Source organism: Aspergillus mulundensis (assembly GCF_003369625.1).
Source record: "Aspergillus mulundensis strain DSM 5745 chromosome Unknown scaffold_0, whole genome shotgun sequence".
NCBI lineage: Eukaryota > Fungi > Ascomycota > Eurotiomycetes > Eurotiales > Aspergillaceae > Aspergillus > Aspergillus mulundensis.
The window spans coordinates 2,306,547-2,332,905 of NW_020797888.1; the positions used below are offsets into that span (position 1 = coordinate 2,306,547).

At 37.0% G+C, this 26,359-nt stretch overlaps 5 protein-coding genes across 5 annotated transcripts; 3 read left to right on the forward strand and 2 right to left on the reverse strand.

The window, feature by feature from the left end:
* Positions 1-10,593: 10,593 nt before the first annotated feature.
* DSM5745_00544 (rRNA-processing protein UTP21) lies at positions 10,594-13,960 on the forward strand (the record flags this gene model as incomplete). The annotated part of the gene is made up of 5 exons (XM_026742560.1): positions 10,594-10,722; positions 10,781-12,289; positions 12,344-12,610; positions 12,674-13,312; positions 13,382-13,960. 5 exons carry the CDS (start codon positions 10,594-10,596, stop codon positions 13,958-13,960), a joined length of 3,123 nt encoding a protein of 1,040 aa, XP_026608405.1.
* Positions 13,961-14,059: 99 nt separating this feature from the next.
* Positions 14,060-15,983, reverse strand: DSM5745_00545 (uncharacterized protein; the record flags this gene model as incomplete). Its single annotated transcript, XM_026742561.1, has 3 exons — positions 14,060-14,778; positions 14,863-15,671; positions 15,724-15,983. 3 exons carry the CDS (start codon positions 15,981-15,983, stop codon positions 14,060-14,062), a joined length of 1,788 nt encoding a protein of 595 aa, XP_026608406.1.
* Positions 15,984-16,569: 586 nt separating this feature from the next.
* DSM5745_00546 (uncharacterized protein) lies at positions 16,570-17,707 on the reverse strand (the record flags this gene model as incomplete). Its single annotated transcript, XM_026742562.1, has 3 exons — positions 16,570-16,791; positions 16,863-17,273; positions 17,324-17,707. 3 exons carry the CDS (start codon positions 17,705-17,707, stop codon positions 16,570-16,572), a joined length of 1,017 nt encoding a protein of 338 aa, XP_026608407.1.
* Positions 17,708-18,186: 479 nt separating this feature from the next.
* Positions 18,187-21,339, forward strand: DSM5745_00547 (putative AP-3 complex subunit delta; the record flags this gene model as incomplete). Its single annotated transcript, XM_026742563.1, has 5 exons — positions 18,187-18,313; positions 18,367-18,563; positions 18,619-19,002; positions 19,064-19,292; positions 19,343-21,339. 5 exons carry the CDS (start codon positions 18,187-18,189, stop codon positions 21,337-21,339), a joined length of 2,934 nt encoding a protein of 977 aa, XP_026608408.1.
* A 2,421-nt stretch (positions 21,340-23,760) lies between these two features.
* Positions 23,761-25,806, forward strand: DSM5745_00548 (uncharacterized protein; the record flags this gene model as incomplete). The annotated part of the gene is made up of 4 exons (XM_026742564.1): positions 23,761-23,765; positions 23,821-25,258; positions 25,319-25,598; positions 25,661-25,806. The coding sequence occupies 4 exons, from the start codon at positions 23,761-23,763 to the stop codon at positions 25,804-25,806; spliced, it is 1,869 nt and encodes a 622-aa protein (XP_026608409.1).
* Positions 25,807-26,359: the final 553 nt, after the last annotated feature.

Here is a 26,359-nt window from a genome sequence, read left to right on the forward strand (position 1 = left end):
TAACTAGGCCTTTTCCTAGGAAGATAATTTAAATAAAAAAGTTTAAAATATAATAACTTATTATAATAATTAAAAATAATAATTAAATATTATTAATTTTAATAATTTTTATAGGGTGTAATTTTAGCCCGGTAATAAAGTTAAATATAAAATTTAAGTTTAATAAGCCTAGTAAAACTATGTTTTTTAATCTTTATATTTTAATAAATACTAGGTTTTTATTATATAAGATTATTTACCCGCGATATACAAGAAACTAGTATTTATTATATATATAAATTTATATTATTAGGCTAATAAGCACTTTTTTTGCCTTAAAACTTTTATTAAAGTTAAAATTATATAGGTATTTTTTATACCTAGATAATTTATTTATTATATAAATAATAAAGAATACGCTAAGGTCTAAGACTTGCGTTTTTTTTAAAAAAAAAAGCTATAAATTTTAGGATTTTTAATTTATTTATTTAGTGTAATTACAAGCTTTTTCCCTACTTTTAAATTATTTAAATTTATCCTGTTATTAACTGCCCGTGTTTACAGGTAGTTATAATTATTATTATTATATATTTAATATATTAGGAAATAATTATAGTAATTATATTACTTTTAGCAGTGTTTTACGCAGCTTTTTTTTTTTTATTTTTTTTTTATTAATAATATTAATATAATCCTATTTTTAAGTTACCCTAAGTTTTTTTATGGCAAGAGCTTGTTTAAAAAAGGTTTGAAAGAGGTAATAAAAAAAGGTAATAACTTATGCTAAAGTAAGAAAAAAAGGGAGCTTAAAAAAATAAGAAAATTACTTAAAAAAAGTAGTTTTAATTATTAAAGTAAATGTAAAACTTGTTTAAAAAAAGCTTAAATAAATAAAAGAATTACTTAAAAAAGGTCTTAATTACTAAAATAAGCTACGTAAAAGATTTAATAACTTAAGCTCTTGCTTAAAAATAAGTTATGTTAAGTAAGGGAAAAGCTTGAAAAAAAAAGGTTTTAATTACTAAAATTAATAATATAAGAAATCTAACAACTTAAGCTCTTGCTTAAAAATAAATTATGTTAAGTAAGGGAAAAAAGAGCTTTAAAAAAGCTAAATTACTTGCTAAAGTTGCTTGGCGGGATAAAAAAAAAGAATAAATTAAAATAATAAAATAGGTAATAACTACTTGCTAAAAAAAATAAAAAAACTAAATAAATAAAAAAACTACAACATGGTGTTTTAAAAAAAGATGGTTTTTAAATAAAGTAAGGTAAGGAAATAACACAAGTAAATTAATAATAAAAATATTTACATAACCTTAAAATAAATATAATAAATTACTTTAAATAAGTTTTATTATATTTCTTAACTAGCTTTTTTATATTATTTAGTTTTAATCTTAATAGCCACTAGTTATTTTTTACTTTATAACCTATTTAATAAACTAGGTACTTTATTACTAGGGTTTATTTACGCCTAGTGTATACTATTTTTTTGCTAATAATCCTTTTAACCTTATAATAATTTTTATTTATTAGGAAGCTTTTATTAATTATTACGCCTGGCTTTGCTGGTTATTATTTAAAAAAGTCTTTTTTAAAATATTCCAGTATTTATATAAAAATAATAGGGTGGATTTACTATTTTTTAGGGAAATTTAACTTATAAGCTAATTAGCCTACTTTATATATAATATAAAAAGGACTAGTAAATTATTAACTAAGTTTTTTTAATATTTACTTATTCGCGGGGATATTATATTTTTTATAAAAATATAATAGTACCTTATTATTTATAGTAAAAAATGTTAATTAATATTTATAATTATAGTGTTTTTTATTTAAACTGCGGTAAATAATAAGGCTTTATAAGTATTTTACTATATTATAAAAAAGTGGTTAATAAGTTATTTTAATAGGTTTTATTTTTAATAAAGTGGGCGGTTATATAATAATTTATAAGGGCTATAACTAATAAAAAAATTTTTTAAACTATTTAGCGCGGCCTATATTAAAAATAAAAGGAATTTTTATATAGTTTATAACTTAGGGTATAATATTAACTAGTAATAAATTATAGTTTTTACTATTTAAATTACCTTTTTAAACTAGCTATTAATTTATAAATAATATACTATGCTATATAATTATTAAATATTAAGGGTTTTAAAAATTGCGCGCTAAAAATTTAAAATAAATTTTAATTTTTAATTTAAAATAATTTTTTATAAAATGCCCTAGTTTTTTAACTATATAAATAAAATAAAAGCTATATTTTAATTTTTAGCTTTTTACTAAAAGCAACCCGGGATTAGGCTAATTTATTTTAAAAATTTATTAACTAAAACTAGGATCTAATTATGTTTTTTATTAATTATTAGTAAATTAATTATAAAGTTTATAGTTAATGTTTTATAGGAAGCGTTAAATATAATAATAAAATTTAAAAATTTATAGGGTTTATAATAAAAAATAATTAATAATTTACAAGGGCACGCCGCGATATATTTTTATATTTTTATTATTTTTTTATATATAGCTAAACCGCGTAGTTTAAATAAGTAAGTATTTAAATTAATATATTTTTACTAATTATAAATAATTATAAAAATATTTTTAAGTAGTTCTTGTGGGATTACTAACCAAAGCTTTTTATTATTTTTTTATAAATAAAAAAGCTTTTTAATAATTTTATAGGAAATAAAATAAGTAGTATTATTTTTTTTACCTTAATTAAAATATTAATAATAGCTATGTAGCACAAGTTATTCTTATATTTTTAGTAAATTTTATATATAAAATTAAAATTAACATGGACCTTTAAGTACTTAAGTTAAACTAAAGTAATATTTAAAAATAAATATTTTATTAGCGTGTTTAGGTTAAAACTTTTTATTATTACCTTTATATTATCCCTTAGTAGTTTAAAAAGGGCATTAATAATAAGGTTTATTTTTTTAGGCTGGTAATATATAAGTAAATTAAATTATTATAAATATTATAAGACATGAACCAGGCAGAGGTTTAAACCTTTAATAGCTTATAATTAAAAAAATATTTTTTTAAATAGCTTAGGTATTATAAAGTAATTTAAGTAAATAATTACTAGTAAAAAACACGGAGCAGCCTTAATTAAGTAATAAGTTTTTTTTATTATTTAAATTAAGTAAAAGGTCTTAATTTTTATTAACTAATAATTATACTTTATAAATATTAAACCCCTACTAAAAAATAAAACTAGTTTAATAATTAATCTAGGTAAGGGCTTGGAAGGGTTTATATATTTAAAAAAGTTTTTTATATAATATATTATTATTTTATGTTTATTTACTGCGGCGTTTAAATTAATATAAAGTTATTTAAATAAAATATAATATAAAAAAAATTTAAAATAAGTAAATTTAGCCTAAAGTTTTTAATAAGCCTTAACTTTAAGAAATATTAGTTTAAAAACTAATATTTTTATTATTTATTATTTCCAAGGGTGCCCTGTTAATAAAAATCCTTTTAAAAAATATACCTTGTATTTTTATAGGGGCGTAATTATAAAGGTATATTAAAAAATATAATAATATAAGTACCTAATTATATTAAAATATATTTTTAATTAATAAAAAATATTAAGGAATTAAAAATACTATATAATTATAATTTTTTTTTATTTATTATAAGTCTTAAAGTATTTACATGCTGCCTAAGTAATTAAATACTTAAATAAGTAAAAAAACTTTTTTTTAGGTTTAAACTAAAGTTTAGGTCTTATAATTACTAAAATACCTGGTATAAGTAGCTTATATACTTATTTAATATTTTTAAAGTAATAATAATATTATTAATATAGTATTTATAAAATTCTTGAAACTTTACTAGCAAAAGGTTTATTTATTATTAAATAAAAGTAACTAAGTTTATATAGCCTATAATAATTATATTAAAATATTTTTAACCTTGGTGGCTTACCACTACTAAGTAATATTAATAATTTTAGTATACTAGCTATTAATAAAAACACGCCTTAATATTAATAACTAAAATAAATTATTTACCTTTAAGTATATTTAAAATCTTAATTTATTTTAGGACTGGATATAAATTAGGCTTAAAAATAATATTTAAGTATTTAATATTTATTATAACACGGCCTTTGCGTACTATTTTTTTATTTTTTATTATATTTTTTTAAATAATAAAAATAAAATAAGTGCTTAAAATATGTTTTTTTACCCACTTTATCTTATTATTAACATGGAGTTTATTAAATATTTTATTTATTAAGTTTTTATTTTTTTATTTTAGTTAATAAACTTTTAGTTTTAGTTTTTAAAACTTTTATTTATTAATTAATAATATACTTATTTACTAGTCCTTTAAAATAGTTACTATATTATTATTTAGGGAGTTTCCCTAAATATAATAATTTTTTATAAGGTAAGAGATTTTTTATATAACCTTTAGAATTTTATAAATAAAGATTTTATTTTATAAAATAGTGGTTTAAAGGTTTTTAAATATTTTTAAAAAAAATAAATATAAAGGTGGCTTGGGAGGCGGTAGCTTAATAAATAAGTAATTTTTTAAAAATTTACATAAAAGTAATTACTTACTTTTTTAAAGATTAATAGCTTGTGTAGCTAAAGTCTAGGTAATAGGATTAAATCCTATTAAATAAGTATTTTTATTACTAATTTATATTATTATAAAAAAGTTTATATTTAAAAAATAACCTAGTCTTGTCCAGCGGCTAATAATAATAAGCTAAAAAAATAATTTTTAATTTTAATTTATAAAAAAAAAAGTTAATTAGTTAAGTAAATAGCATGTAGCCTAGTTAGTTACTTAATTTAAAAAAAAATTTTATTAGGGGGAAGCAGCTTTTTTATTATTACTAATAAATAACTTTTATAATAGGGTTATAAAGTTACTTAACTAGTAAAATATATAAGTATTATATATATTTTATTAGGTTTTACCTAAATTTAAAAAGGGAACTTTAGATTTTAACAAGCATGTACTTATTTTTTTTAGGTTTATAAATTAATTTTAAAACCTTTTAAACCTAGCGTGTTATTATTAATAAATAACTTTATTAATAAGTTTTTAATAATATATATGGTTATAGGGATTTTTTTTAATATTAATTAATTATTAATTTAGCTAGGTAAATAAATATTAAAAAATACTATTTTATTTACCTAGTAAAAAAAACTAATTTTAAATACTAATATATATTTAGCTAATTTTAAAGTTAGGCCTAAATCCTGCATTATTTAGTAGTTAATTAAGGTTTTAATATACCTAGTATTTAAGTAAACCTTATTTATTTTTAATTTTAAGTTAATACCTAAAAAAACTATTAAATATTTTTATAATTAACATGGTTTATTTTTTATACTAGTTTTTACTAATATCTTTAACTTTATTATAGGCAGAATCTTGGTATTTACTAGTAAAGTAGTAAAGTAAAATTATTTTTTATATATTTTAAGGTATATAAATAAAAGATTTTTAAATTTAAACTTTTTACTATACTTATAGCATATAGTTATAATTATATTAACTAGTATAGCTTTATTTTTATTAAAGTCCGCGGAATTAAAATTTTTTAAAATATTAATTTTAATAAATTTGCTAGTATACTAGTTTTAATTTTTAAATAGCTTTTTAAAGTAAGTAGTTAACAAAGTTTTAGCTAATTTTTTAAAATATATAGCTAAGAAAGAAGGCAGGATAAAATTTTTATAATAAATAAATAATAAAGCTAGGGCTCTGGCATAAAAAGCTGCTATTATAAATATTATTAATAGTTTAGTATAAAAAGCATGAGACCTAAAATTTAAAACTTAGGTGTAAAAAGCACTAGTATTTAAATTAATATAATATAATTATAATTAAAAAGCAGGAGTAAACTAAGCTAAAAAAGCCTTATATTAATTTTAAGGTTATTTACTAGGTCCGCGCTGTTAGTATTAATTATTAAAGTTTTTTTAATTTTTATTTTTATTATTTTTATTCCTGGCTAAATACTTATATTTAGATTTTTAAGTAGCTTAGTTAAAAATAGGTATATTTTATAATTTTTATTAATAAATAGGTGGCCAAGGTATTATTTATAATAATAAAGGTAGTAGTTAAACCTATAGTATATAGTTTAGTCACGCCTAGTATACTTAAATATATGGTTAAGGCGCGGCTATTTATTTTTAAAAGTGCTAGTTAACTTAATAAAAATTATAATAAGGTTTCTTAAGTTTTAATAGTTTATTTTTTTACTTATTATCACGGGCTTTAATAATATTTTTTTAAATATTAAATTTAAAGTTAAAAATATTTAGGAAATTTACTACCATGGTGCGGTGCGTTGGTTTATTAATTTTTTAATATAATATATTATTTAACTTACTTTAAGCTAGGGTTAGTTAATTAAATATATTATTAATATTTACTAATTTTATATTTTTTAAAAACTTTTATATAAAGAAGCAAGGGGTTTTTCTAGCTTAAATATTAATAAAATTATAGCTTATTTTTTAAAAATAAGTTATTACCTTAACTAATTAAAGTTTAAAATACTTAATAAGCTTGGTAATTTATCCCTATTTTAAAAAAAAGTTTTATAGCTCTTATTTATTTACACGGGATAACTTAGTAATATATTACTTTAGGGTAGTACCTTTTAAATAACTATAAATATTAACTTTTACTACTACTTCTTTTTTAAGAATTGCCATGTTAAAAATATAGTTTATAAAAATATATATATTTTTATAAAAGGTTTTTAACCCATACTTTTTTATTAATAAATTTTTATTATTAACTTTATTAGGCTAGAAGTAACTAATATTCTTTATTTTTTAATAGTATTTTTTAGCGTAATTTTAGCTAGCTAAGGCTTTTTTTTACAGGGAACTAGTCTTAGTTTATTAGCTAGTAAAATAAATCCACCTTTACCTTTTTTATATTCACGTCCCTTTTTTATGTTTTTTTAGTTTTAGTAAAAAGGATTTAAAGGTTTTAGTTCTAGTTTTTATTTTTAAGGTGCTTGCCTTTTAAAACAGGGTTTTAGCTGTTAAACTAGGCTAGGGACTTTATATATATTTTTAAGATTTTATTTATATATATTTTTTAATTCCTGCGTTTTATTAGTTTAATTATTTTTTTAAAAATTTTTAAAGTTTTTTTTAAAGATTTATTAAAGGCGGCTTGCTTATTATTAATAATTTTTAAATAGCTATTTAATTTTTATTATAAAATTAATTTAAAGTCTTTATTTTATTAAAAACTAGGATTAAAAGGCAGCTAATTTACCTGTTAAAGACTAGGATTAAAAGGTTTAGGATTAAAAGGTTACTAATTTACTTATTATAAGCTAAAATTAAAAGGTTACTAATTTGCTTATTATAAGCTAGAGTTAAAAGGTTATTAAGAATTTAGATTTATTTATAAATTTATATTATAAATTTAAGAACTAATATTAGTATTAATATTAATATTAATTACACTATTTTTTTTTATAATTAATAAAACAAGGGGATACTTAGGTTTAGTAATTAGCTTTATAAAATACCTAGGTTTAGTAATTAGCTTTATAGGGTGTTTAAATTTAGTAATTAGCTTTGCTATTACTTATTTTAAATAATACTATAAGTAATAGCTAGTAATTAATTAAGTTTATTAGCTTGCTAGTTTATAAGCTACTAAAGTATTTAGCTATTACCTAGTAAGTTTAGTTAAAAATATAAATAAGCTAGTAGTTTATTAAGGGGTAAATAAGCTAGGCTAAAAAGTAATAACTAAAAAAGTAAATAAACTTATAAATAGCCTAAAGAACAAAAAAATATTTATAATAAAAATAAAAATTAATATAAAATATTTACTAGTACTAAAGTTAGTTAGCTAGCTAGCTTTATTAATAAGTAGTTATATAATTATTAAATTATAATTATTAATTATAAAAGTTTATTTTTACCTAGTTAGTTTTAGGCCGGAGGCTAGTTTTAAACTAATAATATTATTAATATATGTTAGTAAGTTTACTTGTGTATGGCCTAAAGATTACTTTAACTTTAGTAAAAATAAATTTAAGGGTGCGGGATAAGTAATTTTTTAAGCTTTTTATTTATTAATTTATATATTTCCTATTTTTTAACTAAGAGATAGTAGGTTTTTTATAGCTTAATAAAATATTAACTTATTAATATCCCACGCCGGGGGGTAGGTATATTAAGTAAAAAATAATATAACTATATGGTGTATTATAAAGTTAATAAAAAATATTATTTTTTAGTTAAACTTTTTTATAAACTACTATTTAACCTGCTAAAAAATCTTTAATTAATATACTAATATTATTAAGGTATTATTCTAGTTTATTTATATTCCTTTTATGTTGTCCGGGATTATTAACCATTATTTAAAAGGTAAAAAAAATAAGTTTACGTATAGGTGTTTATTAAGTATTAAGAAATAAGTTATAAAAAAAATTAAAAAAGTAAGTTTATTAAATTTATTAGTTAGTTAAAAAAAGGAAAGATTTCTAAGAAAAAAAACAAAAAATAAACGCCTATTAATTAATATATAGATAATTTTTTAAAGCTTGGGAGTTTGGTTAATTACTTGGCTTAATAAAAAATAACTAAATAAATAAGTAAATAATAAAGTAAATATTTAAAAGTAAAGATTTAAAAAAAGTGCTACTAGGCCTTTTAAATACTAAGAATTACTTGGTTAGTGCCTTTTGGCCTAATTTTAATTAAAATGCCTAATTAAATTATTAAGTTATTTACTTAACTAGTTATGTTCTTGGACATGCTACCATTATTATAGGTATATAATTTATGGATTTATAATATTATTAGTCGCTTTTGTAAAAGGCTAGCTATATTAAATAAAGAAAAGGGGTTAGGGCGGTGCCCGACAGCAGTATTAGTGTGCTGTTGGTGGCCGATGTTGACAATTACTTTAAAAAATATAAAAATTAAGCAAGTAAATATAAAAAATATGTTAAAAGCGCCTTTTAAAAAGTATATAATTTTTTATAGCTTGTTAAATTAACTAGTTACTAAAACTTAATTAAATATAACTTATATAATATTCTATTTATAGTGCTATATAAATTTACCTTTAAATTATAATTTAAAGGCCATAAAAAAACTTTTTAAATATTTTTAATATATAAAATTTAACCTTATTTTAGGCCTTTAACCTAATAAAAAAAAGATTTATATTAACACTTTATATTAAAATTATAAAAATAAAAAGTTATTTAAAAAATTTATTATTTATTATATAGGTTTATTAGTTTACTAGGGTATAAAAAAATAAATTATTATTACTTTATTATTTACTATTATAAACTTTATTATATTTAATAAAGTTATTAAAAAAATATTTTATATTTAAAAGCTTGTTATAGCGCTAGGCATTTAAAAAAAGATTTTTAAGTTAATAATTATTAATATAAATAATATTAATAGTATATATATTATTTAAAAAATTAGGTTTAATAATATAGTTAAGTAAATTAATAATTAATACTTTTTTATTAAAAATTTTTATAAATAGGGTATTATTATATTTAACTATATTAATAATAAAAATTTTTTTATTAATAATTTTATTAAGTTACTTAATATAATTAACTTTAATAAATTTTAAAAGGCCCTTAGGCTAGTTAGTAAAAATAATAAGTATTAAAAAATTTAATATTTTATTTTTTATATATATTAATTTTAAAATACAGCATGTAATATAATATAAAAATACTTTATATTTAAATTATTATATAAAGCTTATTTTTTTTATTTAAAAAATTTTACTAGCTTTATAACCTTTTACCTAGGGGGCCATGTTAAAGGTAGCTAGTTAAAAATTAAAAAAATAAGTTATTTAAGTTAAGTAACCCCGCACCGCTGCCCACTATCTAGTGGCCATGTTATTCTTAGTTCCTTAGTACTCTTTTAATACTATTAGAGTTCTTTGCTCATCAAAGGCTAATATTGTTTTATTTAATATTATTAAAGCTAGTTTATTATTATTTTAAAATTAATATTTTAAGTAACCTAAGCTTTAGCCTTAAGCTATTAAGGCTTAATATATTTTATTTTTATATTAAGTTATATAACTTAACTAAGTTACTATTATATAAGGTTTTAGTTATTAGTTAAATAAAATTAAAATAAATCTTAAAAATAGGCCTATATATAAAGTATTTTAAATTTAAATTTATTTTTTAATTAAAAATAGCTTAAGTATAACTTAAAAATTTATAAAAGTAGTTTTAAAGCTAGCCTTTTTTTTAAGTTTTTAAGTAACTTTTTTAATATTATTTAATAAGGTTTAAAATACTTTATTCTTATTACTTAATTTTTTTTATCTTTATTTTTATTATTAGTAAAGATCTTTAAGACTTGTCGGTCTTACACAGACAGAATCTACTTGCCCTTAATAAAGGAAGTACACAAAGGCGGTGAAAGGCAGCAGAGCGACCAGGCCCACCAAGCTGCGTACTCTGCCAAGAACCAAGATCTGATTTTCTGATTAGTCATTATCTTTAAATTCAGAAACTTCTTCCGACAGGGCAGACACATATTGGAGCAGCGGTACATTTACGTGAAAATGACTTTGACTGAAATCAGCAATAATAGCTTATCCTTGCCCCTTGCCAAGAGACAGAAGATAGCCGTTGATGATGCCTCTCGCAGGGATACGCATCGTGCTGGATCTAGGATCTTCTCACCATTTCGTGTAAGTGGCCGCTTCTTCTAGAAAAAGCGTATTATCTCTTCTGACCAATGCCAATTAGACGCTTGGATTAGTTTCACCCACATCTGTTCCATTTACATGTACGCGACTGGGGAAAACTACATTTCAGATCACAACGTGTGTTGGCCGCTGCCTGCATACCTATGACCTACGTCAAGGACTGAAGCTGGTTTTTATCAGCCGTCCACAGACCCCGCGCGATATAACTGCTACATTCTCGTGGCAAGACAAATCATTCGCAGCATGGGGAGTTCCCGGGCCTGGCGGCTCTGGCGGCATCTGGGTTTTCAAGCGCGGCAAGAAAGTTGCGGCGCTTGAAGCTCCCATCGAGCTTCCCGCGCCCATCGAACATCTGGTCGTTTTCGGTTCTTGGATAGTCGGGTGTGGTGGGCAATCAGTTAGCGTTTGGAAGAATGGATCATATGAATATTACACGTCCCTTTCTTTTGCACGCTCTGAGGGCACCACCGGTGGAGAGGCTCATGCCACTCATATATCTACTTTACCGACCTATCTCAACAAGATACTCATCGGCAAATCAGATGGAAGCGTGGATATCTGGAATGTGAAGACTGGAAGCCTTATCCATACCATCTTCGCGGCTTTCCCCAACGCTGGCCCGGTTACTGTACTTCGGCCGAGTCCTGCGCTCTCAGTTGTCGCAATTGCCTACAAGAATGGGTCAATTTCCATTCGAAACGTTGAAACCGGCCAGTCCATATTTTCGTTCCAGCCACAGACGCCGCATGCGCCAGCCGTAACGTCCATCACTTTTCGGAGTGACGGCGCTGGTGCTGGAGAAGAGGGCCGGCAGCCAGGGGCCATGGCCACCGCCTGTGTAAGTAACGGCGACATCACTCTTTGGGATCTGAACCGTGGTGGCCGCGTTGTGGGTACTCTTCGTAATGCCCATAAGGTCTCAATGGATGACCCCGGCTCAGGTATAAACCATATGGAGTTCCTCGATGGACAGCCAGTTATTGTTACGACTGGAAAGGACAATGCGCTGCGGACATGGATTGTCGACGAGTCTCCATTTTCCCCAATTCCGAGGCCTTTACACTCAAGGAGCGGCCATTCAGATACTTTAACAACTATTTCGTTTTTGCCGTCGTCTTCTGACGGCTCCGAATCCACAGCCAAATGGTTGTTGAGTGCGAGCAAAGATAGTAGTCTATGGGGTTTCAGTTTGCGCAAGGACAGTCAAAGCACCGAGCTATCTCAGGGCTCTGGAGATCAGAGAGCGAGGAAGCGTGGTGTTGTTAATCCAACTACGAATAACGATTATCCCCTGAACCGGATAAATTTGAAGGCACCGGAAGTCACATGTATCGCATGCTCCCTCAATCGGGATGGGGGAATGGGCGTCACTGTATCATCCCCAGTCTGGTCTAACCCTAAAACAACCGACACGGCGTCCTCTAATAGAACAGGATGGGAAAGTATAGTGACAGGTCATCGTGGCGATAAATATGCTAGGACCTGGTTTTGGGGCAAGAAGAAAGCTGGACGTTGGGTATTTGAGACTGGTGATGGAACCGATGTCAAGGTAAGAATCAACATTCAAGGAGTAAAACTTTCCCCTGACGCATAGTTTTGACAGAGTGTTGCCATATCTCAATGTGGAACGTTTGCAGTGGTTGGATCTGCAGGTGGCAGCATTGACCTGTTCAACATGCAATCAGGTCGATACCGCCAGAGTTACCCGGCCAAAAGTTTGAAAGTGAAACATACAGGGGGCAGTGATGCCGGATCCAAAGCCAGGCAAGCCCGTACTGATTCAAATCGGCATACAAAAGCAGTCACTGGCCTGGCAGTTGACGGGTTGAATCGCGCCATTGTTAGCTGCGGGTTGGATGGCAAAGTCAAGGTGAGTGCCTCAAAAAAATCATAGTCTGCAATCCTTATTGATGGCGTATCTACGCCGCCATAGTTCTGGGATTTTCAATCCGGTTCGCTGGTCCAGGAACTTGACTGGTATCCAATGACGGCCATCACGGCCCTGCGATATAGTAGCACAAGCGACCTAGTTGCATTCAGCTGCGATGACCTTTCCATACGCGTGGTGGATATGGAAACACGAAAAATTGTTCGTGAGCTGTGGGGCTGTGCAGGCCAAATAAATGACTTTACTTTCTCGAGCGACGGACGGTGGATAATTGCTACGTCTATGGACTCCGTTATCCGGGTGTGGGACCTGCCGACTGGCCATCTTATTGATATCTTTCGTGTATCCAGCACGTGTACCTCTCTGGCCATGTCTCCCACTGGTGATTTTCTAGCCACTGCACATGCGGATGGGCTGGGTATTGGTCTCTGGTCAAACAGGAGCCTGTTCATGCCGGTGTCCACCCGAAATCTAAACGTGGATAGTCTCCTGGAAGCCGATCTCCCTTCTTCTGCTGGCGAGGGTGGCGTTGGCCTCATCGAAGCGGCTTTCCGACAAGATGATGAGGATCGTGGTGGCGACGGTCCAATCTCATATACAGGCCAGCTCAGTCGAGAAATGTTAACCTTGAGTGCTATCCCCAAAAATAAGTGGCAGACCCTGGTTTACATGGATTTGATCAAGGTAATGTTCCCTTGCGTTTCGACATCTCCCGCGATCCCTGTCCAAACATATGGGCTAACATCTCTATAGGAGCGGAACATGCCTAAGGAGCCACCGAAAGGTCCCGAGAAGGCCCCGTTCTTCCTTCCTGCACCATCTACCTACGGTGTGTCTGACCACAATGCGGATGCGAAATTAGATAGGGCGTCCACCGAACTGTCACGCATTGCCAAGTTGCGGCTCTCTAGAAGTACCAATGCGGGATCCCGGTTCACATCGCTTTTACGAGCAGGTTCTCTGTCTGGAGACTTTGAGTCCTTCTTTTTGGAAATGAAGTCTTTGAATCCGTCTAGACTAGAACTTGAAATCCGGTCACTGGATCCGCAAGTGAAAGGGGAGCAGTCTGAGTTGTCTGCCTTTGTCTTGGCTTTGTGTAATCGTCTTGCTACCAGAAAAGATTTTGAGCTCGCCAACGCATGGATGGCAGTATTCCTCAAAATACACTCCGATGTTGTTGCGGCTTGCTGTGACCCGAATGAGGGTGCAGACAATAGGCTGGGTGAGTCTCTTGATCTTTGGAGACGGGTACAACAGACCGAGAGCCAACGCCTGGCAGGTCTAGTCGGCTACTGCCGAGGCGTCATTGAGTTCTTGAGGTCCTCCCGTTAGCAAAAGTTGCTTGTTTCTAGATGCCGGTTCACGTTTACACACATTCAAATTATCTTCTTCCTTATTTCCCCCGTCTATTTCTCGCCATATCCTAGGCAACTACTGCTCCTGAAGTAGCTCGTAAATGTTTGATATGTGTGTATGATCAATGGTGCCCTTCTCAGTGGCTGCGGTAAGCAAGAAAGATGGGGGCTCAGATTGCGATGTTGCATGAATTCGGATTGTGCACGTTGGTTTGTGTGCTTGAAACAGGCACCTGAATGAATCTATAAGCTGTGGAGCTGTGATGTATCTCGAGTGTAACGCGGTGCGGTGACAAGCAGGATTCATCATGATATGCAACGGAGGGAGGCTTCCCAGTGTAGACCTCAATTTCACTATTTCCACGTTCTTGGGATGTAGGACGTCAATGAGTTGTTTTAGGGTCCGTAGGGAATATAGAATCGCATGCATCTTTGCTGTCAGGTGGAGATCCTCCCATTCAAGCCGTTCTCCCATGTAACCAAGTCTGAGAAATTGTTCCAGTTTCTGAAAATCTCTTTGGCTAAGCTCGGCGTCTGCACTATAAGCGTTGCACAGAGCGAATATTCTCCAAAAATTTAGTGCATCACTGTTTATTTGCAGGGCTATCTGCAATGATTCCAGGCGGGTTTGAAGCGACATTGCCTGAGCCGATATCCATTCTTCATCATGAAGTTCTATTTTGTCCTCTGCAATCCGCCGGCCGCGCCGAACATATTCTGCTATGCAGTAATATCTCTCATGGATAGGGCGGAAGTTATTCAAAACCGAATAGGCAAGTTTCCGATATTCGCGGCCTTTCACCCAGGAGCATTGTCTTGTATGGTCTTCATTGAGGATCGGGAGATAAACACGCGGGTAGTCTACAACTGTAAACTTACACCGCATCTCGCACTGCCAAAATAATTCCGATATCCTGGTATCGAGGATCCCACGAGGCTGTTTGATGTCTTGACTTTGCCCATATACGTCATTCACCTGGTATTCACTTGCAAAATGCTGGTAGTTGCATGCTTCCGCCGTGCCAGTCCGATTCTTCGTTTGCAGAAGTAACTCTGCCAAACCAGTTGCTGGCTGGGCTTTCAATTCATAAGCTAGCGATAGCAAACTGGAAATTCCCAGCCGTCGGGCGGCCAGCGAAGGGCGCAGCATGGCAGCCTTAACTCGAGATATTGATGAATGCGTCGAGTCAGATCCCAACTCAACGGAATCTAAAAAGACTACCGAGCCTTTATCTCCGAGATCATAAAGGACGAGATCTGAGTCATTTGTGAGGACACAAGAGTCCATATATCTTGCTGCGGAGGCACAGTACGCATCAGCTTCCCCCGACACCATGGTTGTTTTACTTGCCCAAGGGAAATCCTGAAGCCCAAGCGAGTCTAGAGGAAAAGCAGCTCCGGTAGCATTGGTGATATTCATCCTGTTCCAGCGACATTTCAGGTCTTCAAACACCGCTGGAACTATGAAAGGACTGACAGGAGCTTTGTCGTACTTAGCAGGCGTTGATCGCTTGCGTAAAACTTTGTCAAGTCTGACAGTTCGATTGTCGTTATAAGCATTGGACGTGTTGAAGCCATTCTTGGTTTCTGCACAGAAAAGCTCGAGCCTGCTCCTTTGATTTTCAAGGCGCATAACCCGGGTTTCGCGCTTCCGTGCAGGCAAGGCACCGTCGAAATAGATGGTTTCACTGGAGCTGGTTAGCTGAAGCAATTTCTGGCAGGTGATGCGTGTGTGCATACATCTCAACGCCGAGCGCCTCCAAATGCATCAAATATAGCATGACCCCACGGCTCACTTCATCGCAGGTGGGAAGGGCATCAATCGTACTGCAGCTGGTCGCTGCAAACCATGACAATAGACGGGAGTACACATTGTACACCAGGCTGGGCCCGTCAATCACAACAGATCTTATACATTCAAGATTGGCATCCGCGTCATTCTGAAGCAGGACGTCCTGGCAGAAGGGATGCAGATGTCGTCTCAGGCGCGGAATACCCATTGGTGACTGAAATATTTTTCTTGATATTATGGGAGAAAAGTAGCTACTTATGGCTGAGAATATATGCACTTTATGTTGGCATAAATTACACCACTACGGTACCAATAATCTGGAGCCCCAAGATTTAGCGTCTCCATAATGTGCCGTACCGTACGATCGCAATTACGTAGCATGGTAGTACACGCTCTGGTCCGCACGGATTGAATCCCATTATACTCCGTAACCGCTCGCCTCTAGCCATTATGACTATGATATTACCTGAAGAGCTAGGACAGCGGAAGTCAATACATCTTCGGCCCGGGCCTACCTGTAAGTTCTGCGGCCATTCGGGCCATTTTAGTCGTGGTTGGGTTAGCCCGTTTTGTAAGAGGTCTTCCGAGGACTGAGTCTAGACTGTGGTTGATGATGGAACTGGTGGGTTTGGCTTGTACTGGCGTCAATTTATCAAATCCACTGATAAGACATGAATTGTTCGGCGCAGGTGATCACGAACCAAAGAATGTCTCACCACCCTATATGCATGAATGGAAACAGAATAATACCAATGTATAGACATTACAAGCCACAGAGTCGGCTCACTAGAACCCTATAGACGTGGGTCGGGGGAGCCATTAAGCAACTCTTTCACGGCCGCAAGCTCATTCTCCTCATAGTCACGACGATGGAGCTCAAGCGAACACTGTGTTGTAAGGATGTGCGCAAGTTTTCCCATTGCTAAAGCATGCAGGCGCTTGAATGATTGCTGCTCAAGCGAATCGTATCCATAAGTTGTTTTTGAGGCACCTTCAACTGATGTATGCGAAGTGGCCTAAAAGGCGCATCAGTCTATATCGCGAGGGAAACAACTGATAAGTAGAAAGCACGGAAGTAGCTGCTTACCAAGGCTAAGCCATAAAACCCCCTTAAGTAATCATTACAGAGCTCAACACTCCTGCAGAAATGTTGAATAGAAGACTGTAATGGCTTGTGTACGCCATCATTCCCCAATGAATTGGCGTAGACATAAAGAACCTCGCCCAAGCGAGCGTGTACCTGATCAGAGGTCAACAATCTTTTCTGACGGTCGGCTGCTAGAGGACACACATTCCAGGCATGGGGCACAATCAATAACGCCTCTTCAAGGCTAAATATTGCCTGCAGGCCCATCCCTTGTGACTGGTACAATTCTGCAAGCTCACACCAGGCCTCGGCGTCTGTTGGTGTGGCTTCAAGCAGCTGTACTAGGCTAGAGATAGCATCTGTATATCGAGACAGCGAGCGAAGCAGTGCAACCCGGCGCTTCAAAATTGGCTACCCATTATAGTAAGTATTTAATATCCCACAGGCGCATATGCACGGACCAAATTCACGGGGGTTTGAGAGAGGATATCGTCATAGTTCCGGAGGCATTGCTCTAGGCCAGATTGACCCTCTGCAACAGCCTCATCATATAGGCTTCGTAGTGCGGCCACTCTCTCATTGGGAGATCCAAAGCGACGCCCTAAGCGTTCGAGGCATGACAAAGCACATTTGTCGTCAGCAGATTGAATGCATGAGAAGAACAATTTTTCGAGAGAATCAAATTCGTTCGGAGTTTCCTGATCTAGAAACGCAGGTCGACCACCTCCAGGTAGCCTTCCCGCAGGTCGTTGGCCGAAGATGGCGGGCGCTTGCTGTGAACGATGGAGAGCTGTCTTAAGACTCGATCTGTGGCTGCCAGTGAGCATGAAAGCAGCCATCGACATTTCTGGCAGTACAAGTATGCAATCTCAATCCCGAAGCAAGAGGCGGAACAAGTGGTGGAATGTGGCTATACTGCTGTGACTTACGTACTGGTACACGTCCAGGGTACGGCCGGGGTCTGTCTTTTCGGGTCCTTCCCGTTCCCGTGACTTTTACTACGGTAACTCCGCAATCTGACGTACCTCCGACCCTCGTACTCCGTAGGACCTCCGAAAAGGTCTGTAATAAGTGCAGAATCAATACTAGGACCCCGGGGCCATCGCTACCCTTGAACTCAGTGTAAGTGTCCATGCGTGCACACTGAAAAGATCTACCAAGGGTTCCATGGCCAACATTTGACAGGAATCGGATCCAATGACATTGTCCGGACGTTTCGATGCAAGTTGCAGAGGTCTGAGGTTAATAGTTGCTTGACCACAAGGAAATCGCGCAGCATGTTAGCAATCCCCGGTCTAAAAATATCAAACAGATCTGCTCTAACATGTCCAGGTTCGAGAAATCATTGTATGACCTGATTAAAGGTCTGAGAAACCACAAGGGTTCTGAGGAAGACTATATCCAGAGCAGTCTTCGAGAATGTAAAGCTGAAATTCGCTCTCAAGACATGGGTAAGGCAGTCATGTACATTGTTCACATCTTATCCTGGCTGAAGATACCACAGACAAAAAGGCTACAGCTCTTTTGAAGCTAGCGTATCTGGAAATGTTTGGATATGATATGTCCTGGGCGTCCTTCAATGTTCTAGAAGTGATGTCATCCCCCAAATTCCTTAAAAAAAGGGTTGGCTATCTCGGCGCTCTACAGAGCTTTAGGCCCGAGACTGAAGTCCTCATGCTTGCTACTAATCTACTCAAGAAGGTCAGCAACTCGTCTTTCCCTTCTATGTACGAGCCTCCTAACACGATGGTCGCAGGATATTGTATGCCCCAATCTGCAGATAATCTCCCTTCCTTTGATTACTCTTCCGAATATCATAACTCCGGCTCTCGCCATGTCACTGCTTTCCGATGTCTTATCCCGGATATCTCACTCCAATCCCTCCATCCGAAAGAAGGCAGTGGTATGCTTGTACCGGCTTGCATTGGTTTATCCGGAGGCTTTAAGACTAGCATGGCCCAAATTAAAGGACCGCTTGATGGATGATGGAGAGGACAGCAGTGTTACCACTGCTGTACTTAATGTCGTATGCGAGCTTGGATGGCGGAGACCTCATGATTTCCTTCCACTTGCCCCACGGTTCTTCGAATTGCTCGTAGAAGGGGGTAACAACTGGATGGCCATAAAGATCATAAAACTTGTGAGTTATCGGCCTCGCCGCTTTCTTTTCAGTGCTCACCTTTCTGTGCTGACCTACTTAGTTCGCAACTTTGACGCCCCTAGAACCAAGGCTTGTCCGAAAGCTTATTCGGCCGCTCATAAACATTATCCAGTCAACCACGGCTATGTCATTACTTTACGAATGCATCAACGGGATTATTCAAGGCGGCATTTTAGAGGGCGAAGGGGCGCTAGAGGACTCACATGAGATTGCGGACATCTGCGTGTCAAAGCTCCGAGGCATGGTAGTTACGGATTCTGATCCCAACCGTAAGTGGCCCCCTGGCCCTATCTAGGTGCCCTTTCTAACGGAACATCAGTCAAGTATGTAGCGCTACTCGCATTCAGCAGGATTGTAGTATCTCATCCTCACCTGGTCTCGATGCACCAGGATGTCATAATGAACTGCCTGGAGGACGCGGATATCTCTATTCGGCTTCAGGCCCTGGAGCTGGCGACTCGTATGGCCGCAAAAGACACGCTTCAACCTGTTGTCGAACGACTTATTGGCCAGCTCGAGGACGCCCAACGACATACAATCACGGGAAGTGGTTCAGACGCCGAAGATGCCGAAGGTGCCGCAGAGTCAGCCGATTACGTCGAAGGCAAAGAGCTACGGAACAACAAGGCCTACGTTCTTGTTCCTGACGACTATCGGATCGAGATTTTGCATCGCGTCTTGGACATCTGTTCCTACGACAACTATTCAAGACTAATCGATTTTGATTGGTATGTCAATATACTGATCCGACTGGTGAGACACCTTCCCACCAATGCTGGAGAAAAATCTGTGTATCAAGCTCTTGAAAGTGACTCTAAGGACGACGCGGCAAGCCGAATTGGATTGGAGATGCGAAACATTGCTGTTCGCGTTAGGAACGTTCGAATGGAAGCAACGAGAGCCGCTGAATTCTTGTTGCTCACCGATAACAGACCATCGGTGTTCGCGAATATTCCTATTGTACACAACGGCCTACTCGGTCCGCTGGCTTGGATTGTTGGGGAATATGCCCAGTATCTTTCGTTTCCCGGCCAGACACTCCAGTCGCTAATCGATGTATCTACCATGTTCCTGCCTGGGAGTGCCCTTACACTTTTCGTCCAGGCAGTTCCAAAGGTTCTGGCTCGCATCATCAATGATAATGAGAAAGCATGGAGCCTAGCGCAGAGGAGTGAAGTCTCCCTTTTTCTGGCGCGGATCGTGGAGTTCCTAGAAGCCCTCGCGGCTCATCCGGACCTAGAGGTACAGGAAAGGGCTATTGAATTCCTAGAAATCATGCGGCTTTCTGCCGATGTGATGCATACAGGCACACAGCAAACACAAATGCCCTACTTGCTGTCGTCGGTTATTCCCGGTCTGTTCTCTGGGCTCGAGCTGAATCCGGTAGCACCAAACGCACAGAAGAAAGTTCCTCTGCCAGACCAACTTCGCCTGAATATACCGTTCAATGGCAACGTTCGCAGGCTGTTTGATGATGACCATGATGGTAACTACGCACAGTACAATGACTTTTATTATGTCCGGGAGACTCAGCTGCCGACCAAACCGCGAAGCGGGCTCAGCATGGTGGGAGTACAGCCGAATCTCTATTACCAGGGCCCAAATGCCTATGAAGCAGCTACTACGAGTTTGCGGCCGAAGGTAGATTGGAAGCAACGCAACAAAGAGGATCCGTTTTACATCGGCGCTGACGAGCAGAATGGTGTAGCAGCACCAGTGGAAGACCGAGCGCCGCGTACTGTGAACAATGAGGTCTTGGATGTCGACTCAATCCCAATAGTTGATCTAAAGATAGGCAGGGTTGAAGGCCCATCTACACCCGCAACCGCCTCATATGATGCTCGGGGCAAATCGGTCGGACAACCCAAAAAATACGAAGTCATTCCAGACGAAATAATTGGGCTCGAGGCAACAGCTGGTTTCGATTCTCCTGATGAGCCCGCGAAGGTGAAGAGGAGTTTACTGCAAGTTGACTCCAGTGGTCTCAAGGATTTTACTCTGGCAGAGGATGAACTCACTAGCATGGGTGAGGTGATTGGAAAGGCTGAGGATGATGTAGAGATGGCCACAGCAATGAGGAAAATCGAGAAAATACGACTGGAAATGCAGCGAGCGTCTGAGCGTGTAGAGCTCGAAGGTTCCCCTTCAGATGGGACGCTTGTTAAGAAACGAAAGAAGCCAAAGAAATCCAGTCATGGTAGGGCTCGCGGAGTTGACTCCTTCCAGAAGAAAGACAGCCACACAGAGCCTGGCAATAATTCGTCGTCGGTGCAAAAGAAAGCAAGGAAAAGAAGAGAGGGGCCGCCGAAAGAATAACTCAAGTACAGCCCGGGTGAATTAATGCTATCTGGAAGACGAATATACACAGAGCCTTGGTTTCCATCGATGCCACTCTCGTACTCGGATGGGCTTGGGGTTTCAGCAGGTCAGTCCGCTTAGGCACATCCAGGCCCCATCGACAGCGAATATTTGATGCGCCTGGTGTATTCTGAAATATAGCGCTTGTGTGCGACTCTCCAGGAAAGTAAATATGGGTGGCGTGACAGTAGTATTTTCGAACATGCCAACTGTTCTGGGATGCCAGTTCTATGAGGGACCGGGGCCCTATGCCAGCAGTCGATTAAATATAGAGATTATTGCAGACCATAATTCCGGGACGACCCTCAACAATTCGAAGATGAGACCACCGCAGACAACGAAGGCAAGAAGAACTGTTAGAACTTTAGCAAGGTCTTTGATCTCAGTGGCCCCGTATGCATAGAGACATACCGACCCAGCCCGTTGACAGCGAGGGCTTTGTGCTGTGTTTGACCGTAGTTGTCTTCGCTTTTCCACGCTTGGAAGCCTCATGTTTCGCAAATTTCTCATTTGCTCTTCTTTGCTGTGGTGTTTGGGCCTAGTGGACTGGGTCAACATCCATTCGTTCGTAGGGAAGCACGGAGGTGGAAATATACCATGTTGTGATGGTTGGGTTGTTCACAGGGCAGTGCAATGAGGCTTGAACAGGACTGGTTATGCTAGCGGAACAGCTCTTGACTTTAGTCAAATTGGAGTAAAGGTGTCGTGAGTGCAGGAATTGATGATTCAGTTGCTCGCCAGAAAGTCTGAGAGGCCACGTTGGGGGAACGAACTGCTGCCGCGGAGCGCAGACAAGGGGTACAGCCTAAAGTAATCCGGAGACAACCTCGGAAGATGACTGAGTTTCAATATAATGTCTCACATACCAAGTTGGGGAGTCAATGGCCACTACTGCTCTACTGATGATGATATAAGTCCATACAGATTGAGTATTTCACCTTGAAGCTTCTATCTGCCTCCGCCGTGGATTCGGAATCTTTTGCCGCGATTTCATCACGTACGTGGATGCTTGCTTACCAGTCAAGTACCTACCGCTCTGCAGACTCACATCCATCCATGGGATGGATTTCTCACTACCTACTCGCAGACCACCTGCAGTGCAGAAGGAGAATCTGGGCAACAGCAAGTATGTCCATGTCTCTGCCCATTGGCGATGCAGGTCTCTAGACCCCCTAGAAATTTCATGGTAATGTATGTGCCTATAGGGCTTTCATGAACAACAGTGATTGCTACATGGTGTGGAAATGAACAAGCAGTAACTAGTTAATAATAATCACAAGTATATATATAACCGGCATTAGCTGTAGATATATTTTATGTGACTACTGCAACTAATAGAACCCACCAGAACAATGCAGAATAAGATATGTACTCTTGAAAGGTTGCTTTACAATATTTTGAAAGTCACAAGGGAGGTTGATGATTTGTGGTTCGTGCGGCTCGTTACTACCTAGATATCTATGGGGACTCGGGGAGAGAGATGTGTAAAGCCTTTTTGTTCGGTCAAGACGATCTATCCAGTCTACCTAGTAGGGAGGAGAAATCCTGTCACTTAACATGTGGAACAGACAGCAGTCAAGGTCATTATTATTATAACAAGTATTGTTGTTAACTGGTCGTGGGATCCCCAGTACTGAATGTTGATTGGGCATTGGGCAGCAGGTCAGGTAGTACTTAGGTACTCCAACTGTCAAGGGTTATTATTCTAGATTCTGTCCCTCTGCATGCCAACAATAGAGAACAAAAAAAGGACATAAAGAGGAATGCGAAAGAAATTAATAAACAGCCGAGCCTAACAAAAAGATCCCATAACATATGTCGATAGGGATTCTTGCTCCAGGTAAGTCCATGCCCAATACTTTTCTGATTGCCCAACTATGAATCATCAGGCCGTGAACTACCTGACGGTATCCCCTCCCTGTCCTTGCTACTGCCTGCCATTTTTATCCCCTCAGTATATCTTAACCCCCCCACCTCCCCCCGAAGAACACGACCACCTCGTGACTCTCCTCCTTGATTTTGATTAATCTGCTACAATCCTTGTTACTTTATAACGCGCCATACTGCGCGCCTTGGATTCAAAAGCTCAACACTAACAGTGAAAGTGAGGCCCTGACCAGATACAAATGGATTATGAACTTAACACCAAAAACAAAGCATCTGTGACAACACATCATATCCTGAACTACATCTTTTTCTCCTGTTACCTTATATTCGCGGATTGCATTTCCAAAGAAACCAAGAATAGCTTTACGGACACTTGCTTGACTCAGAACCGGACAAAGGGAGCCCGGTCCTAGAACACCACTTCTCTTCACACATTGAAAACCAGGACTCAGCAGGTGTACAGTCAGCAACCCAAAACATTAAGTAATATCAATGACGTGCGTTACGAAGGATCTCATCGGCATCGCTTGATACTCACGATCTGCTAAGCAGGTTCAACATCACAATTGGCCCCAGTCCACACGACTCGGACGATTCCTCTTTCACCGACGAAGAGGGCTCCTCGGGGGTCCAGGTCTCGCCGCCTTCCGAGTCGGAAAGCCATGGTTATCATGACCCGTACGATGAATGGACGAATTTACCTTATCCTGATGAACTGAAGCCATCTGACTCAGGTTCTCGAAATCGAACATCCTATCGAACCCAGAGTCGCAATCCAGTCCACCCGCCTTCCACGTCTACAAGTCGTCGACGTTCAGCCAGGCGTCAAATTGTTCCAGAACGGGAATCATTCCATCGGCGATCCCGTCGTCATCCTTCGCCCGATTCCCCTGAGAGTATGGACTCAGCGGAGGAGTACGGTGATCCGTATCGCCGCAGATCCCAGGAGCGGTACAGATCCCAGGAGCGATATTGGCCTTCGCTCGCCCAGGGCTCAGGATATGCGCACAGCCCGTCTCCGGGGCCATCCTATGTTTATCCGAATGGCGCGGTGCCGCATGCTCCCTTCGCACCCCCCACTGGTCAACATACGCCATCAGACCAGTTAGTTAGACTCGGATCTCACAGCCAGGTCGGGCATTCAAGTCAGTATGGCCATCCCTTCTACGGGTATAGTCACCCTGTGCAACAACCTCACGGCCCAGGCGTTTCTCAATTCTACATGCACGACCACCACCCCGGGACCCACGGGCACACGGTAGCCTCAGGAGCCCATCGCAGCGACGGCCACAACCTACCACAGTATCCTTTTCAGCCCTCGGGGCCCTCTCATGGCGCTCCGCCCTATGGCGGACCTCAGATGAGCCATCATGACCTGGTTCCGTATGGTACAGGGGGCTTTTATCCATTCCGAGAGCCGTACGCTATGGTTCCCAGTATGATTTCTCCCTACTTTAATCCTTATGCTCGCGCACCGTCTCCTCCTAGTCAGGCCGAATCCGCTGGAGCGCCCGTCTCTCCAGAACCCGCTCCGGCTCCGGCCCCCGCAGATCCCGCGAAAGACGAAGCAATCGCCAGGCTCGAGAAATTGATATTGGACGAGCGAACGGAACGTGAAGCCCGCGATGCGCGTGAAGCTGCCGCAAAAGCTGCCGCCGAAGCCGAAGCTGCCGCCGAAGCCGAGAAGCAGCAACGTGCTGCCCACGAAAAAAAGCTTGTCGAGGAAGCTGCTGCTGCTGCCAAAGCAGAGGCTGAGCAGAAAGCTGCTGATGAAGCGGCCAAGGCAAAGAAAGAGGCAGAGGAAGCGGCAGCGAAAGCAGCTGACGCGGCGGCAGCCGAGGCTACGGAGAAAGCCACTGCGGACGTACAGGAGAAAATCGCAGCTGCAGTAGCAGCCAATAAACCTCCTGACAAGAAGCAACCTATCAAGTTTAAGGATGCCCTTGGTAGAAAATTTAATTTTCCCTTCGACTTATGTTGCACTTGGAAGGTAAGCATGCACGGCACCTATACCATGAGGGCAACCGACTGCTTTCTAACTTTAATTAAGGGCATGGAGGAGCTTATCAGACAAGCTTTTCTTCACATTGAGGTGATAGGACCACATGTTGCAGAGGGGCATTATGATTTGATAGGCCCCAATGGCGATATCATCCTCCCACAGGTTTGGGAGACTGTTCTTGAGCCTGACTGGACCATTACTATGCATATGTGGCCGATACCAGAAAAACCGAAAGAGGAGCCGGCTCCGCCTCCAGAGGGTGGTGCTCCTGAAGCTGACGCAGTACCGCCTGGTGATGCTGCAGCTGCCGAGCCGCCGAAGAAGTCGGGTGTGTTCATATGTCCACGAGCATTAAATCTACCAGCTGAGCCACCTGCTAACGTTACTTAGGCACCAAAAAATCGAGGCCAAAACCTGGCGACCCTAGCCCATTTGCGGTGTGGATGGTAGGAGGTCCAGCCCGCTTCAAGAAGCAGGCTTTAAAAGTGGGAAAAAAGCCTAAAGCAGCCGATCACGCTGTATTGCGTGTTGTCTGATAGGGTCAAAAGCTATGAGTCTCGGTCACAGCCCCAAGCTGTCCATTTAGCCAGTGGATTCTTGTGGATGGAGACGGGGAACAGGAGCTCTCAATATCCGTTCTCAGGATCTCCAGTACAGGACACAAAAACTTACCAGATGGAGTTTGCATTGGCCCGTTTCCCGCCGTCCTGCTCCTTCAACAGATCCAAACGGTGCACCGAATCTTGAGCTTTCCTTATACAGGGCTGTCTGCTTTAGACAGGCATGACTTTTCCTCTCGTTTTCGAATGGGATTGGTTTCTCATGCCATGGCGAAGTTGGTAATATTGCTGGCGTTTGTTGTTCTTGTGGGAGTATCAAAACAATCACTTTCATTGGAGTTGGAAAAGTATTTTGAGGGAACTATCCTGCTGATATACCCATAGATCGTTGACAGCGACTTCATTCTCTATAGCGTGCATTTGTATATGTATATATATGCTAGGTGTTCATTTCTCTTTAGCTCAAATCGGGAGCATTGGTCCGTTACTTTTTTCTTTTCTAAACTTCGATCTCAGTGTATCAGAATCC